This window comes from Melanotaenia boesemani, chromosome 14 (genome assembly GCF_017639745.1).
Source record: "Melanotaenia boesemani isolate fMelBoe1 chromosome 14, fMelBoe1.pri, whole genome shotgun sequence".
Lineage (NCBI taxonomy): Eukaryota > Metazoa > Chordata > Actinopteri > Atheriniformes > Melanotaeniidae > Melanotaenia > Melanotaenia boesemani.
This window is the reverse complement of record NC_055695.1, coordinates 9371750-9390214: the sequence shown is the minus strand read 5'-3', so window position 1 is coordinate 9390214 and position 18465 is coordinate 9371750. Positions and strand designations below refer to the sequence as shown.

The 18465-nt window shown below is 39.1% G+C and overlaps 1 protein-coding gene across 4 annotated transcripts in view; it reads left to right on the top strand.

Moving 5' to 3' along the window:
- dennd1b (DENN/MADD domain containing 1B) overlaps nucleotides 1-18465 on the top strand; it is a 105165-nt gene that overhangs the window by 39209 nt on the left and 47491 nt on the right. For 3 of the 4 annotated variants that reach the window (XM_042005548.1, XM_042005549.1, XM_042005551.1), the window contains exons 4-10: nucleotides 4398-4447; nucleotides 5414-5533; nucleotides 10400-10469; nucleotides 12164-12244; nucleotides 13503-13562; nucleotides 16770-16823; nucleotides 17409-17519. In XM_042005548.1, coding sequence (XP_041861482.1) covers nucleotides 4398-4447; nucleotides 5414-5533; nucleotides 10400-10469; nucleotides 12164-12244; nucleotides 13503-13562; nucleotides 16770-16823; nucleotides 17409-17519 — 546 coding nt within the window. The remainder of the gene's footprint in view (nucleotides 1-4397; nucleotides 4448-5413; nucleotides 5534-10399; nucleotides 10470-12163; nucleotides 12245-13502; nucleotides 13563-16769; nucleotides 16824-17408; nucleotides 17520-18465) is intronic. The other variant, XM_042005550.1, reaches the window with a different exon arrangement.

Genomic DNA, 18465 nt, shown 5'->3' with positions numbered 1-18465 from the left:
AATTTTTCAACTTTAATTGATTTGTATTCATTTCTATTCTGTAGAGGAATCTGACAGCAAAGATCTAATCTGTGCTAGGAATTCCATCATAATGAACAGTGCATTATTTAAACTAACTTATGTTTGGTAATATAGAACAGACTTTTCAAATCAGTTTGCACTTGCAGTTACATTGGCAGGAAATAATTGATGAACTTTGACCAAATATGATAGCAGACTCATGTTCATTGTGATGAAATATACAATGAAAATGAAACTGTTTAGGCTGATTTGACAGCTGACAGTAATGTAATGTGTATCTGTACTGCATTAATGGGCTGATACATGCAACAACACCCATTTAGTCTTTTAAAGTCTGTTTCCAATGTAGGCATAACAGCATTACATTTACAAATTTGCCTGCCACCACCCTCCATTCCTCCTAAAGCAACACCGTGTTGAGAGGGCTCCAGGGGCCTGGCTGAACTGAACTAGGCTGAGTTACACTGGGTAGCTAGCAACATTGATCTGGCTGCAGTGGCCAGGGGAATATAAAGCAGGGCAGGGGCTTAAAGTCTTGAGCCCCCCCAGGGAGGAGTCCTCGTTGCAAAGGGAGAGGGGCATGAACTGAGCTGCTTCTTATTCCTTCCCCTCTTTCCTCCCCCTCATGCTGTTGTGTCCATCATCCTCCATCTCCCCCTTCCTTGTGACATTCACTTTAGTCCATCCATCTCTCTGCCTGCCTGTCTGTCTTTCTCCGCTACATTTTTTTCCCCATTTACATCGTCCTCCTTCCTTCCTTCCTTTTACCCACATTTCTCTACAGCTCTGTTCTGCCTCTCTATATTTGCAAGCACATGGAAAAGTGAATATTGCTCATGAAGTTCACACCCAAAATGAAACGCCATGGCTGATGCTGAGTTTTGCATTTAATCTGTTTATAAAAGCTGTTTTTTTTTCAACTGGTTAAGATCATCCAGCTTTCATGATGCAATCTTGAAAGCCAGTGTTCCACTTTAGCAGTGCTGACCAGCTAATATAGAAGGTACGTGCATGTGTTAAAGACAGTCAAGCCCACACAGCATGAGCTGTCACGTGTCAGATCTCCCCAGAACTGGGTGTAATGCTCAACTATATATAACCTATCCCAGCACAATTACTTCTAAAGGGATTAGGGTAGAGAAGGAATAAAAGTGAAGTTTAGGCCTATTTTTAAGAGTAGAAAAGCAAGAGTGTCGCCCTGTGCTGCAAGTTTGTTGCTCTTCCCTGCTGTACCGTGCTATTCTGCAGGGGCACAGTGCAAAGCTGCACAGTGCTGCTGTGTGCTGTTGTAGTGTTGTGGTGCAGTGATAGCACGAGTGTCCGCTGGGGGAACCCAGAGCATTCTGTCTCACTGAGTGATACCCCTGTCTCCGCTCATGATAAACAGCACACACACGCGCATACACCAGCACACACACATCAGTGTCTGCCAAGCCCAGCCTAGCAGCAGATTCCTCCCTCACCCTCCCACCACCTCACAAAGCTGCAAATATATTAGCTGCTTCTTTTTCTTTTGTCTTGGGAAAATGGTAAGTAGTGGGAGTGTGTTTATTTGTGTGTGTGTATATATATATGTGTATATATACACACACACATACACACACATACGTGTGTGTATATATATATGTATATATACACACACATACACAGATAGATAGACAGACAGATAGATAGATAGATGTGTGTGTGTGTGTGTGTGTGTGTGTGTTAACTGTACTAAGAAACTGTAAAAGAACACCCCCTTTGTGCCAGTTATCTTGAGATATCCCAGTGGTATAGGGCCCAGTGATGGGAAAAGACTTGCAGATGCCTATGAAATACCAGTAATACAAGAAATTGGAAATAGAAAACAGACTAAAAGATGGGAAAAGGTTTCTGAATTTTGTCTTACTTACTCACAGTCTGTTTCTTTGGTTAAAACAGAAAGGAATATTTGAACAACAATACTGTTGGGCTTGGTACAAAAGGTCGACTCACTGCTGTAAAAAAATAAAAACAAAAAAATAAACAAAAAAACAACTAACTTATATATTAACCCACAGGCAGATTTTAAAACTGAATCGTAACTTACTTGTGTGTATGAATCAGCTAAAAATATCTCGTACAGCTGATGAATTTAGATATTCAGATGACTTAACAATGGTAATTTTCAATTTATATAATTTTAAATATAAAAGAAATATAACATAATATACATATACACTTATAATGTCTTTGAAGAGAGGCAAAAATCTCTTTCTTTGGTTGCCACTAAAAAGAGCTAGACTTGGTATCTTTCCAAAGTAGGATAAATGTCAAGATTAGTCCAGTTGCACCTGGGTCCAACTGGACTCAAAAGCGGTCTGACTATCACTTAATTATGACGTCCCATTTTGTTTGAATTCATGCTTGTGTTGTTCTTACTCTCAAATGTAAGTCGCTTTGGATAAAAGCGTCTGCTAAATGACTGTAGAATAGAATAGAATAGAAAATTACATAGTTGTCAAAAAAAAAAAAGTGTGTGTATGTATGTATAAATATATATATATATATATATATATATACATACATATTTCAATCACTTCCTGGTGGTCCTGTATGTCTCTGCAACTCTGACAGATACCTGATGTGGGCGGGGTCGTGATGACTTGAAATCTGGTACGTCGAATGTTTTTATTTGCAGAGAAAGTGAGTGTCTGTGCATGTGTGCACACGCATGTGTGTGTGTGTCAATTTGGGTTTGTGTGCCATATGCAGTGTGCCAGGGAGGGCTCTCTGGAACATATTGGTGTGCGTACATAGTGGTTAATAATAGTAGCAAACACATACAGCGATGGCAGCTCTGATGTGTGTGACAGTTTTACAGCCGCACACGCCAAGACTTAGTCACACATGTACACACACGCACACACGCATTGTCTGAAAACACAGAGACCTCCTCTGCCACCGAGCCATGTGTCTTTGTTGAGTTCTCAATTTTATCACAGATCCCTCATAACGAAAAACTGCCACTTCCCACCCACCCTGCCTCGCCTCCAGCCCCTCCTACAAACATACAACCATATAGCCCAGTCAAACTCAGCCACCCACACAAACAAACACACACACACATGTACAGGCCTAACCACCCTCGTATTAAGTGAACAAAGTCCTTGAAGCAGGAAGGCACTCACATACATCATACATTTAAATGCACAGATGCATATGACACATACACACACGTGCATCCTGTCATAGCTCATTGTTGCCATCGGTTGCTTGTCTGTGGCAGTGTTGTGTTGTGCTGGGGTGGCAGATTTAAGTTTTGATAAGGAGGGGGGGATCAGTGACTACTCCCCACAGTGAGGTCTTAGCGACAGTAGACAGCAGAAGCAGCAGACACCCAACCTGTCGTCCGGATCAGTCTCTGGGGGAGGCTGGGGAGAAGCAGCAGCATCACTCACAGCTTGGACATGTCCAATCAGGAAGAGGACACAAACCCTGGGCTCAGTGGCTGAGCTTGGCAAGCAAACGAAACGGGAAGAGAGGGATGGCAAGGGAGGCCAGAGCATAGCAGAGAGACACCCTGTACCCAGGATTAGCCTCTGAGCTTGGCAGAGGCTGGCTAGAACTGAGAGAGAGGTAGTAGAAAGACAGACGGCAAAAAAGGACCTGGCACCTATTCTGGGCCAGGTTAGTAGCCAGGAAGATGAGGGGATGGAGCGGCAGAGTGAGGACCCGGAGCTCGGAGGCTGTGTGGTTGGTCTGGAGTGGCTCACCCATATGGTGCTCCACTCTGTTCATGCTCCCTGTCTAAATCCATATGCCACTGGTGGAAAGGTGCCCCCCTCCCCCCCACACCTTGCTTCAAGAGCATGCAGACCATCACCATCCCCACACTCCCCCATCCCACAAGGGAGGTATTGGGAGGTAAAGCCCTGAAGGCTCATACCCCCCCCCCCCCCCCCCCTTCCTACCTCTTAACCCTACAGAGCTGCTTAGCCCATTGTCACGACAATCTGCCACCATAGCCTTGTTGTTGTACCCCCCACCCACCACCCCCACCCCTCCTCTCTTTCTCTCCTTCTTTTTCTCTCTTCTTTCATCTCCCTTTGGCACCTGATAATCGATGAACTTATTAACTGCTAATTATTCAAGCTGTGGATAGAGGATCCCTCCCTATGCTTAAAAATAAAGGGACATTTCCACTTTGTTTTGCCAAATCAAGTGGTTTATATTGCCCATTCATTTGGATTAAGTGCCTTTAGGCTGGAGTATTTGGGATTTGAAGACTTTGTCAGATTGCTATCAGTAGCATTTAGCATTAATCCCCATTTGGTTCAGCCAGTTGATAGCCTAACCATAACCCCACGTGGTGTGTAATGTGTTTAAAAACCTGTGTCTTTCTCTGTTCTCAGGAGGTCCTTCAGACGATACCAAAGTTCTGCTTTCCCTTTGACGTGGAAAGGTATGATTCATCCGCTCTGTCTGCTTCCTTGTTTGTAGCAATACACCTCACTTTCACCTCATTTATACAGAACACACAGACATGCACTGTATGTACTGATCACAGCTTCCTCCTGAAGAGACACATATTTATTGAAAAATTGTTATAAGTCATTGATATTCCCACATACCAGTTTACTGACTGTTAAAGTGACGACGAGTGTGTCTGTTCTTTCAGTTATGGTGTACTTGCAAGTGACCTTTTTCTTTCCTTAACAGAGCTGATATTTTCTGGCTCACGTTCATTTTTATTATAACTGTATAAACAATATATTTACAAAGGTTTTAATGTTGTTATAGTTAAGACACGTAAATGGTAATAACATCACAAATTCTATTACTCTTATTGCTGATTGATGATTATCCATGACAGCCACACTCGATGTATGGACAGAAACTAATTTTTAAGTGTCATTGACAAGGCCCAAATCTAAGGAAGCGTATTTCCATACAGATTGTAGTGTAGGTCCAATCAGACCAGCCCTGTCTGAAAGATACTTGTCTTATTTCCAGCATGGAAAATTACATACTAAAATCCCTATTGTAAAGACAGTAGAGAGAAATATGGTGGAGAGGAAAAACTCCATGGTCTTTCACTGAAGTTGAACTGCTGCCATCTAGTGGTGTAGACATGCACTGGGTTTTGCAGGACTTTACCTCAGAAATGGAAATACTCTTTACAATTTTTGTAGTTTTCAGTTTTGAAGTATAAATGATTGGTTTTAAAACTTGAGTTGAAATTCAGGTTTGTAATTTTGTCTCACAGTGAAAGTTTTCCCTGATCAGGCTCTACTAAACTTTATTTTGTGTATTCAGTTTGCATGATTTTGAAGATTTACTGTACCTTATGTCCACTTTGATTGATAAGCCTTTATGTATTTGTTTTGTGTTTAGTCTGTACTAAATATTTCATTTATATCCCCACCAGGGTTTCCCAGAGTCAGGTGGGGCAGAATTTCACCTTTGTGCTTACGGACATTGACAGCAAGCAGAGGTTTGGTTTTTGTCGACTCACCCAAGGCTGCCGGGTCTGCATATGTCTCCTCAGGTAACGCACTTCCTCATTTCCTAACTGCTGTTTTACTTTAAATTAAAAAAAAATACTTCAAAGATCAATATCGTTTATACTCAGATCATGTTTATCTGTGAAATTAAGCCTTTAACATTAGGTATCATTACACTTTTTACAGTTTATAAGAATCAAAATGTCTAATTTCAAATAATTTGCAAATGTCAAAAAAAGGCAACTAAATGTGCTACAAGAGGTCTACAGAGGAATGTCAGAAATGTGTGTGTATGTATGTATATATATATATATATATATATATGTATATATATATATATACAAAAGAATTAATTATCCTGATTTTAGAAATGAACAGTTTTTGAGAGACATTTTCATTAATTCTCACACTTCACACTGAGCTGAACTATGCCAGAATAACAAATTTATAGTCTTATCTACCCACACAAATATGTTGCTGAAGTGCACGTAATGGTCCAAAAGTTTAGCAGTTATTGATATTTCATGTGTATTTTTTTTATCATAGTGTGTATAAATGAGGACACCAAATGTAAAAAAAAAAAAATTCTTTGCATAATTATGCTCCAACAAAAGCTAATATCGGTTAATTCCCATTTAATTGCGTGTTGATGCAATGTTTTTACAGATGTAATTACTTTACCATTACAAAGAAAGAGAACTCCAGTGAAAATCTCAGTGGACAGGCTCGTGCACTTAAGTATTAACCGAGAAAAAAGTGCAAAATAAATAAATTTTTAATGACTGTAATAAGCTTTTTAAAAAACAACAAATTGGAAAAAGAGCACAAAGCTTATTCTTGTTTTTCTGTCTGTGAAGCAGCTCTCCTGGAAGGCTGCTTTCGCCTCCGTATGTGTGTTTTTGTGTGTGCGTGTTGGTTGTTGATGGACAGTCGTGGGTTTGTCGCTGCCCTGATGAGCTGCTGTGAAGAACAGTGACCTCACCCCCCCCCTCACACACACACACACACACACACACAAACACATACACACACATATATATATACATATATATATATATATATATATATATATATATATATATATATATATATATATATATTTACCACCCACCCTTCCCGGCCAGCTTCCATGGCCTTTGTTTTTCTTTTCTCTACCTCTACCTCTCCGACTCATGCTCTCTGTCTCTCCCTCCATCTCTCCCTCTCTTTGCTCCTCGTTATTCGGCTACTGCCACAGTGCGACAGCAAAGACGCTTGGCCCATAATTATGCATGAAGCTTCACTGCCAATTAGCAGAGGCTCCCCTGTCCCTCTCGCTGAGTTAGACATGCTAATTCATTTGACATATGATGTATAAAATTCATTATGCATTCTGAGTAGTTTGCATGACTTGCTTCATTTATAATAAAATAACGTATAGAAAGTTTTTTTTCCCCCTTTTGTTAATTTAAAATTGTAACCAGTTATGTTTTTCTCTCCTGATCTTTTTCTTTATTTTCTTTATTTTACTGGAAAATGTTCTCTATATTTTATCTAAAAAAATTATTTTTCTTTGTCCAAGATCCTTGGACAAAAGTTTATTATCTTTGTTTATTATCCCAAAAGCTGTTTACAGTTATCCAAGACAGTAAAGCAGATGTGTTAGAAGTTTGGAGCCACAGAGAAACTGAAAAAAATAATTAAAGTTGCACATCTTAAACAAGTCAGCATCACTTAACATTTTGTCGTGTTAAAATCTAAGACGAGATGGCCCATGCTCACCCAGCTTCTATCCATTTAATCATTTCCCAAGAATATAAAATGAATGTAATTAAAACAGTTTGTGTCTGTGATTGTTGAAGTGCTGGGACCATAAAATTGTCACCTCTGCTTACAGGAGGAAGTGCCTTAATGAGTAGGACAGTTTTATGTGGACAGCCCTTTGTAGTCTCGTAGCTGAAGTCGTGGTCATAAGGATCACACTCCCTAAAGGCACAACCTCCTAAAGAAAAAGAAACACACACAATTTTTTATTATTTACGTCCTCATAACTTCTATCATTCTTTTTCTTTTACATTTGAATGATTTTTCTGTGGATCACTTAAATAATTTGTAGACAAAACTAAATAAATAAAGTTTGGTGTAATGGTTTAAGCTTTTTGACACATTTCAATGATTTGTTCTGGTTTGTGGTCACTTATTCAGGAGCTAGAAGACACTTCCTCCCCTGTACTTAACCCTTGACCTGAGAAAGTAAATGTGAAATGCAATCTTCCACTGAGCCATCTACAAAGTGTACATTGACTTACTATTACAGATGCCTGTACTTTAAGAAGATTTAAGACTCATTTAAGGAACTTGAATAACTGTCGTAACACCCAACAAGTACTTTATGGCAGCTAAACAGGAGATTTTGTTAATGGTTTGTTTTTATTTCATTCTAGACTCTAAGTCGGGTTATTTACAGCACTTGTGAAAACAAATTTAGAAAGGTTTATTTAAGCTACGTTTACTTCCATATTAAGCCAATAATGAGTTCCAAAGTTGCTTCCTTGGTCCTGTTGGATACGTTCATGCTGTTCGCTAGTCTGGGCCTCAGATGGAGACCGTGACTGGCTGTGAGTGGGTCGCAGATGAACTGATTCCTTCTTTGAGTACATGGCACTTTGAGACGACTTGTGTTTAAAATGGCAGGAGAGATTGTGGGACCCCCACGCACTGAGCACTCCAGTGATGGATGCCTCTCTCTCTATCGGAGGATTTGCGAAGCACAAACAGATCTGAGCAATGAACTGTGACGAGTAGGAGTATCTCTTTGAGCTTTCCAAACTTTAACTTTGCATGTACAGAGAGCAGAGCGCAGCAGGGGAAGTTAGAAGAAGAACAAAACAATGCATCTTTAAAATATATTTATTTGATTGCAGTTCAGAAAGTAAAATAACATTACCTTTCAGAGGAATATGTTAGAGGAATATTGATAATTCGTGGTTGACTGGCTCCACAACTAATCATGTATATTACTCTAAAACAGGATTTATAACACTTTGGTGTAGGAGCATAATGAGTGAGATTTGCGAGGCCTGACGGCTGCTCTGACAGCGAGAGTCTTATTTACATCCCCCTCGGCAGTGAAAAATGAGGGATTAATGTCCAGAAGCCTTTTTCTTTTTAAACACAGGACATAGAGGAGGGAGATAGTACTTAAGCTTTGTTCTTCCTCTTAATCATTATGTCAGACTGAACTTTCTCCGTAAAGCCAACATGTAAACTGACCCTGTATGCAGATAATTGTGTTGTATGTTGTTTGACGTGGCAGAAATAGGTCTTCAGGTTGATATCCGGTCAGCATGTAAATTAACATAAGTATGTTTGATTTAGTCTCTCCTGCAAGTGTGACCTGATTGCAGTAAATCTTCATGCAGATGTCAAAATATTGGCATGTTAAGAGACTGATTGTTTCAGACTAATGGTCACTCAGCCTCTCTGATTGGTGCGCTCGACTGCACTTCTGCGGGAGCCCAGGCTGTCATTGGCCCCTTGCGGATTTAGTGATATGAAATTTGCATTAGGTTCACTTTATTGTTTTCTTGTTGTCTGTTAATTCCAGTCTACAGAGCAGCCAGTGACCCATGCCCTGGAAACTATTCTGTCTTCAACCAACTGCCTGAGCAGCACTATATATTCTCACACTCAAAACTTTACTCTTAGATTTATTATTCTTATGTAACTAAGAAACAAAACAAAACAAGAAACAAACAAATTGAAGCACTTTGTCAGATATTTAGGAAAGTAATCGTATTCATGATTTGCATTCATCGTTGTTCACTTACTGACATTAAAAAGCACCCCTTAATTTTGTAATCAGTAAAAATAAGGCTTTTGAATGACTGGCTCATTTGGCGACTAATTTATTTTTTGACCCCTGCATCCCGGCAAGTTAATGAAGCATTAATGGGAGTCTCTGTTTATTTAATCGCAATGCTAAGAAGTCCTTATTCAGAATCATTAAGCATGCAGTGTTCAAAACTGCATGTTAAAATCCCTAACTAAATAAAAATTCAATAACATGATAGGATACCATGTTTTTATTATTTGATTGCATAATATTAAATGAACTGGGCCCTTAGAGCTTTGATGCCAAAAGAAAAATGTTGGCCATCTTCCACCAAGAAGACAAGCCGGCTTGGCCAAGAATATGTCAACTTTCTAAAGGAAGCCATGCTGCAGATGCTTTTAGCTTATGGTGGGTGTACTTACTGATTAGCTTTAACACAAACACTGCAGTATAAATTATTTTAAGCTTGTTAATGAATTTATTTATTTTACATTAATTACATAAGGCAACATTTTTTTTTATATGTGAAGGGCATGAGACGTAGAGAGAGAGGGTCAGGAGGAGGAGGTGGAGGAAGGGGGAAAGCTGCATTTTTGTTAAGCGTGTGCATCTGGGACCAGCATGCTTGTAAACCATAGTATCCCTCCGTATCACATGAAAGCAATGGTGTTTTTTTTTTTTTTTTTTTTTTTTTTTTTTTTAAGAATCTGAAATCCATTGTTTCCTTTATTCTACCATCCTTTACTGTTGGCTTAAAGAGCAGACATGACAGGAATTCATAGCATGCAAAGGCCCTGGATACAAAGAATGTCATAATAAGGACGAGATAGCATTTACATTTTCTCAGTGTTACAATGACTCTGTGCTTTGCAGTAGGTATAGCAGGAAACAGAATTCATTATCAATGCCCTGTATGTATTTGATCTTTAAGCAGTAGGTCATATTATTAATAGACGCTTCTGCACTCGTATTTCAAATAAATAACTTGCATCTGCTTTGATTCATCACATCCTGTTTGTTTATTATAGAAAATGATAAAATGAATGTAAGATTGTTCATATTTGTGGATTAATTCATTTCTCTTTGGCTCTTACAGTTATCTACCATGGTTTGAAATCTACTACAAGCTGCTAAATACCCTGGCAGACTACCTAACAAAACAACAGGTAACACTATATTTCCAGTCTATCGTCTTTCTAATGTTGTGTGGATATAAGGCGCACTGTATGTGCTTTACATTAAAAACTAAATAAAAAAACGGTAGAATGATCTAACAGAGAAACAAGCACACAGTTTATTGCTTCTGAATCTTTATTGTGGTTAGACTGTGTTCTTGTGCATGTTGTCTTTTGTCTGCAAGTTTTGTTCACCGTCTTGGGCTCGACTTGGTTCCTCTTGTTAGCAGCAACAATGTTGACATTTCACAGACCAAACGCTGATCTGACACTGGAAGTTATTCCTGATGATTTACTGGAAAACAAATCGTTAAGAAAAACACACACACACACAAACCTACATACACACAAGTCATTGTACTTCACAAAAGTCGTCTCCCCTGACTATTCACTGCATTGTACTAGCAGAGGGAGGGGAAATGTAAAATATGCAACAAACTGGGGGAGATGTGCAGCGTCTAGTGCAGAGGGTGTAGGTGATGTTCCACTGTTTAGACTGAAGAGAGGGGAAGAATGAGGGAGGGAGTCAGAGCACGGGAGAGATTCAGAGAGCTCTGGGACCACTTTTCAATTGTCATGTAGTCGCTGCTTCTCCCAGGATCCTCAGGGAACAGTGATCAGGACAAAGTGTCTTGCTGAAATAGACAGTCACATATCATAAACAATCAGCATGGATACACAAAATTCTGCAACTGAAAGGAATTTGGTGGAATAATCTAATGTGTTAAAAGAAAAAAGAACGAGGAGAATAGGACAGTTTGTGAGTAAGAAGGAGAGAGGCAGAAAGACTGCTGGAAATCCTGGGTGACTGAAATGTTAGTGTGCATGATTTGGTTTCTATTTACCCCGCTGTCCGTTCCAGGCGAGAGGGAGATGTTGACAGACGAGGGAAGACAGAAGAGCGATGAGGGTTTAAGGCGAGGGGTAAATGAACTGTTTCCCCAGGCCGTGTTGCTGACCATGCGTGTGAGCATTGAGCCTCTCATGACAGGAGGCTGTTCGATTGCACACACCCTTACACCCCTCCCTCCTACCCTTCCTCTCTTTGCTGTATATTGCTGCCTATCTCTTCTATTTCTTGTGCTTGCACACACATACACATTTATTTACTCTCGGAAGTATCGGCTTGTAGCAAGAGCCACAACAAAGTTCTTGGAGATGGCATCACAGAAAGAAGCTAAAAAATAACATCCAGCCTCTGTTCAAGTAGTTAGAGTACAAGTTGCACTGTCAGTATTGTCCCCCTCAACTCTCTTATGACAGAACCAAGAGTGTCAAAGAACTCATAAATGCTGGGAGAATAATCTCCAGGCCTGTTCTGTGGTCAAACCAGCTCTCGGACGGCTTCCTAAAGCCCCATCGTTACAGTGGAGACCCCCAGTTAATTAGTGACAGCCCACTCTCGGCTGTAAATCAGCGCTGCAGAATAATAAGCGTCTGCAGCCCTACACTCAGCCGTCTTTTAACCTCACAATTTCTCGTTAAACATATGTCAGTCGGATGTTGTCGAGCCCTTCAGGCCTTGCTGCAGGATTGCCCTCTGGTCTGCTGCAGCGCCTGTCCCAGCACAGTTGTGAAGATTGACACATAACTGGTGACATCAAGAAAACAAGTAAACAAATTTCACATGTCCCATGTTTTTTAAAAAAATATTATCCTTGTTTTTGTTGTCTTTTTTCCCTTAGGAAAATGACTTGAATGACATGCTAAATTCTCTCTATGATCTGCCTGTGCCAAAGCGCTTCACGCCAGTCAACTTAAGTGTGGTATGTATATATCTTATATTTTCCCTCTATCAAATGCAAGGCAGCTGAAATGGAGATGGAAAGTGAGAAAGAGGACAGGAACTGCAGCAATGTGTTGCATCAGAGGAGGTGGTAACAGCTGGCTGAAGTAGTTAAAAGTGAGAGAGTGAGAGACTGAATACAGAATTTATAATTGAAAAAGTGGAGACAAATAGGGAAGTATAATAAGAAATAAAATTAAATTGACACAGTGTAGAAAAAAGGAGACAAAGATGGCATAAATATAAAAGAAACAAAGCAGACAGGCAGAAATAGGGAGAGACTGACAAAGTGCAGAGGTTGAGATGGAGAGAATAAATGAGGGAAGGGCAGAGGAGACACAGAGCGCAGAGCAGGAGGAGGTTAAGCTACATCGGGTGGGAACAGAAAGACACGAAGGGCCCAGGACTGACACTGTGTTTGGAAACAAGAAGTGGCGCTAACAGGTTTTTGTGTGATAAGCTCAAGCTGGACATGTTTAAACTTGAAGGGTCCTTTCACAACTCGTCATGTCTGCTGCTTATCAAAAAAGCCGAAATGGCTTAACGAGCCCAGGTCCCTCAAAGTCAGCTTGTGTTTGAGTTGACTCTGACAGTCTCCTTGAATGCTTCCAGCTCAGATATAAAACACTGTTGCTTCCATAAGCCTGGCCTATTTAAGTAGAACGTAAAGGTTTTTAGTGAGTCTGCTAAGCTTACAATCTCAGTTTTTAAGCTGCTAAGACTCTGTAGTGGGATCAAAACTGTTTCAGTGTTAGCCTTCGTCCTTGAGGACCACCACTCCTTTTTTTGGACCAATTAAACAAGTAACTGTAGGTCTTTTCTGCAACAACGGTCTCAAAAGGATTCACATGTAATTACATAGACGAATTTACACCAAAACAAGACAAATATGAATTATATTGACTATATATCTTTCTGCAGGTTAACAAGGTCAATTAAGATTCCTTGTGATTTGTTTTTCTTTGTGCCAGTTTTTTGTACCATCTGTGTACTGTATGAGAATGAACCTTTTTTGATCTCAATCTCAGAGCTTCATTGAGAAAGCAGCCCCAGAGAACAGAGGTGATAGCTTCATCTCTTTTCTAGAGAAGCCACTAGTTTGATATTTAATTGATAAAGCAGAATTTTTCCCTTAAAGAGTGTTTTTTTATTTTATCATGGCAGCCAAGAAGAAGAATCATTGTCCCCTTTCATGTGTGAACCCTGTTTTGCTCTCTCTCCCTGTCTTATTGTGCAAGAATGAGCAGTTGTATATTGCCACTGGGCAAGTACTGAGAGATCGGCGAAGCAAGGAGCTGGTGAGTGCAGGGGAATGAGTGAACGGCAGAGAAGGGTGGAGGGAAGGAGGCTGCTGTGAAATATGAAACTACGTCTATACTAATCGCATGGGAGCCACGGATTTCCAATTTGGCCAAATAAGCTGCGCTTTCTTTTTAAATATAACAAAAACAAACTATCCTGGGCCTTGGTGTATGTTTCTTCTCCTCTGGAAAACAATCAAACTTTGTAAATGATTAATGCCCTTCCACTCTGCTATATTCTCTCTCTGAATATCAAAAGTTTTTTTTTTTTTCATCTCTTTATGTTTAAAGCAAAGGCAATTGTGCTCAAAAAATCTCCTTGATGCCTTTCCAGTTAACCCACTTTCAATGTTTTTTATATAAACAAGTCTTCGAAAGAACAAGAAAAAAGGCAGATAAGCAAGCAAACATCCAATAAAAGGCTGGTTTGCATAGAGGAGCATGGCTTGTGATTATCACTGTGCCATGAATTTGTAGAGCAACATGGGAACATTATTTAGCACACACAGCACGAGAAAAGGAAAAACAGGGAATACTCTGTACTCTGGATGTTTTATATGGTTTTGGGTGGTTGTCCCTAGTCTCAGCAGCATGGCCCTGATCTTTTAGTACCGTTTATTTATCTACAGACACACTTTTATTTTTTAAATGTAAATAATTCTTTTCTTATTCTGCTTTTGTTTTCCTTTCTGCATAAAATATTTATTATCAAAAGCAAAGATTTACAAAACAGTTCATTAAAAGGTATCGTTGCTGTCGGGCAAAAACCTCCTATGTCCAAAATTCATAATTTTTATTTTCCTTCATAAATCAGTACTTTTGGTCACCCTTTATGTCTGTCTGGTGTTTTACAAGTATTTCACCAAAGATATATGATGTAAATCACAATACCAAGATTGATGACATTATGTCCGGTCATTACAAAACCATACAGTTTTTTTTTTTCATTTTAGGAGGTTTGCGCCCCACAACATGCTATTTTGCAAACTAGATTTAATTTAAAAATGCATGCCATGTTTTAAATTTTTAAAACAGAAAGGAGATTTACAGTCAAAAGGTAATTTAAATCACATATTAGGACCAGGTGCAACACTTAAGACCTGGAACAGGGGTTGCAACCTTGCACCTCTTTACAGGTTTTTTTCATGGATAATTTTTGTCATCATAAACTCCTGCAGCCGCTTTATCTAAGCTGCGTTGTAACCACTAACTAAACAGCAGTTCTTTTGTACACAAAGAAAAAAAAAACAAAGCAAAAAACAGCGGTGCAGTGCAAGAGAATTCACACGTTTCACCATCCCATCATGCAACATAGAAACTTTCATCCCTGTGAGCACATAAAAATTCTTAAATATAGCTTTACTTTTTCCCATTGCACATCATTACAGGGAAAAGGGAAAAGCAAAACAACAAAAAAACAGCTTTCTTTATATCTTGTAAAAACACTTAGTGAATAAGCGGATACTTTGTTGTTTTTTTTACCTGCTTAAAAAAAAACTAATACAATACCTTCATGTTTTAACTCAATATATACTATATTTGACCTGTTGTTGCTAGAAACAAGGAAAAGAGCATCTGGTCAATTCAAACAAATAATTTCACCTTTAATTTATTCTTTAGTGCAATTGTTGCTACTAAAGCAAAATAAACTGGGTCTCATTAAGTGACATGTGAAAAATAATTTGTTTTCTGTACATAACCTTTACGTTGTAATTGTACCTGTGCAGATTATATAGAAAAATATTACTACAGTAACTCAAACCTTTAAACAAATTGACTTATCATAAAGAAGGGTGCGTAGGCGTTGGATAAACGTATGCACATGCATATTTTGCCCTGAAGAAAACTAATTCAGTGGCAAAGCCCTGGATGTTGGTTCCAGTTTGTGCTGCCTCTTTATGCTCAACAACAACAATGACCATCCTCTGGGAATACAGTAAGTGTTTACTCATGATAATTGTTAGCACATTTTAACACTTAATATACACACACTTAATATAGGAGGGGAAACATTTAGTTTTTTTGTTAATAAACTAAATACTCCATTGTCACCTGTGAGACTAAATATCACCAGTTAGTTTTACTAGTTCTCTTTTACTAGTTCTTCCCACACTGTTCTTACAGCATGGCTGCAGCCAGCTCTTTGCTCTCTCTTCTCTGTTTCTTTGTCTCTCTCTCTGTAATCAGAGACATTCCTGTTTTGTGGTGGTGATACAGTAGCTGGGGTTGCTTATTTTGAATGGCTTTTCTTATTTTTGCACCTTTTCAATCATTATATATTTTATATAATGCAATTGTCCTTTATTTGAGGAATATATCTGACTTTTAATTATTTTACTCTTTTCTTATTTAATCCTTATATTTCATTTCAAAGTGCAGGTTTTGATCTTATGAATGCTGTTTTGCAATTTTGTGTTAAATGTTAATATCCTTCCACAGTGGACATGACACAGAGGGAAAAAAAATCTCAGATATTACCTTAACATTATTTTCTTAATAGTTTGAATAAAATTTAACAGATTTTACCTAATGATTTGAATATTAGTCACAACACTGAACTCTTAGTGCTGGAGAATCCAGTGATGACACCTCAGTGGATTTAAATGCCGAACTGCAACAGATGGTTGAATAAAGGCCCAGAAAAACGCAGATGTACCAAGGATACATGAGAGTGTATGTGTGTGTTGGAGACACAATAGTGTGTTTCTCTTGGTGGTTTGTGTACCTCCAAACAGCACCTCTCTCAGGCCCCTTTGATCTGAACACTGAACCTGCCCTGCTCTCCCAAAGTGAGACAGGCAGCCCTGTGATCCTCTAAACAACCTGTGTGTGTGCACGAGTGTGCATCTTTGTGGATGCGCACATGTGCACATATACTTTTGTATGTGTGTTGGTGCTCCGCAAACCCTTTTAATGCTTAAATAAAGACTCAGTTTTCCACCGGAGACATCACCCCAGTGTGTGTCTATGGGGAGCTGAGCTGCTATTGAGCTTTCTCTGTACTGCAGGCCTGATAAAAGCATTGCCACAGTTCAGACACCAGCTCAGCAATTCATATAGACAGAGCTGAAGATGAGCCATAAATCATGGAACAAAGTGAACGGCCTTTTTCTCCCCTCTTCCCCTCATTCTCTTCTGCGTGAGTGGTATTGCTTCACTTGTGACCTTCCCTCTTCTTTCTCCTCCATGTTTGTGTTTTTGCAGCACTCCTACTTCATCGCCCCGGATATCAATGGACTGCCAACTATCCCTGAGAGTGTAAGTGTTCATGGAAAAGAAAAGAAAAAGACACAGAAGGAGATAAAGAAAAATCCCTCCCTTATGGAAACGTCTTAGACTCTAATCGTGTTTAATCTAATACACATGTCACCGTTTGAAATTATTGCATCATCCTCTTGTTTCAGCTTTATCTCCTGCAGTGTTTGTGCGTTTAATGTCGAAGTTCAGTGATTGACATAGAGGATTCAAACTGAGAGCGCGCTCTTTGTTGATCTTTGTGCTCACATTTGAGCTCCAATCATTATGGCAAGGGACACTAGATGACAACAATTATCAGCCTCACAGGTTTACTCTGACTGAAATGTTGTCTGCTTTCAAAGTGTGACAGTTAAATGGATCAAAGGCATGAATGTAGTTGAAATTTGTATTTCTTACCCATTCATTTTCTATGAATCCAGAACTATCTCAGTAGAGATAGAAGTCTTTTTTCAGCCAGCACTTTATGTCTTTCTTTGGCACACACAGACGCATTCAATCTGCAAGGCTGACACGTTACTGTAAGCAAGCCGTGCTTGGACAGTTTGTTATATACCTGAATATCCCTGTTTTCCTGTCTATTTCCAGCGGAACCTGACAGAGTATTTTGTGGCTGTGGATATCAACAACATGCTCCAACTCTACGCCAGTATGCTGCACGAACGTCGCATCATCATTACCTCAAGCAAGCTTAGCACTGTAAGTCCATTCCTCTCGGCTGCAGACGATTATGATGCCTGACATGCCAGGTACAGCCTTGGTTGAAATGCTGCACTTATTAAAGTGGATTCATATAAAAACATTCATGTTTAGGTGTGGGCATATTTTTTATTGGTTTCTAATTTTATTTTAGGGGTCTTAGAAACCAGGTTTGCATCTATCATTGTTGATCATTTTTATTTTTTAATCCTGGACGTTGCTTATGTTTACTCTTACCTTATGTGCGAGCCTCTGTTGTCATGGGGATGTCATAAAGTCCATGAAGACTAAAAAAAAAAGGTGGTCAACTTCTGGATTCTTTACTTTGCAGACCGTTTACATGAATGATGAGGTGAAGTAAAAGGGAAAACTCCAAAAATAAATAAATTTGCCTAATTGCACCTTTGATTCTGAAGCTTGTGTAGTAAAAGGTTTTTTTTATGATGGGGATTTCTTTCAGGTTTTTAAATCAGTCATATCCACACCCCCACCCCACAAACCCCAGTTAAACCATAATATAAGAGAATGTGCTAACATACACTCATGTCTAGTCATATTTGTTATTTTTGACTTCATATCAAATTCAGACACCCAAAACTGTATATAACTTAAATGTAGGACTGTTTAATAGATTGAACTTGATTCCACTCATCAATATTCCAGCAGGATATCAAACCAAAATCATTATGATGAGAATATTTATCTGACACGGCTCCGATAGTTGCACAGAGAGAATTAGAGCTCTCCCCATTTGCTGCAGACAGCAGCAAGCTCTGACAAGCTGTGGGATCCACTTTAAAACTGAATTATATAGGACTGCTTGTGCCATATAAAAGCAGAATATTAATGTCCAAAAAGCCTTAAATTATCTGTTATTACACATCTTACTCTCTAAAATAAATTAGAGTTACTTCTGTCTGTCTGTATGAGGGAGGAACTCTCTGTG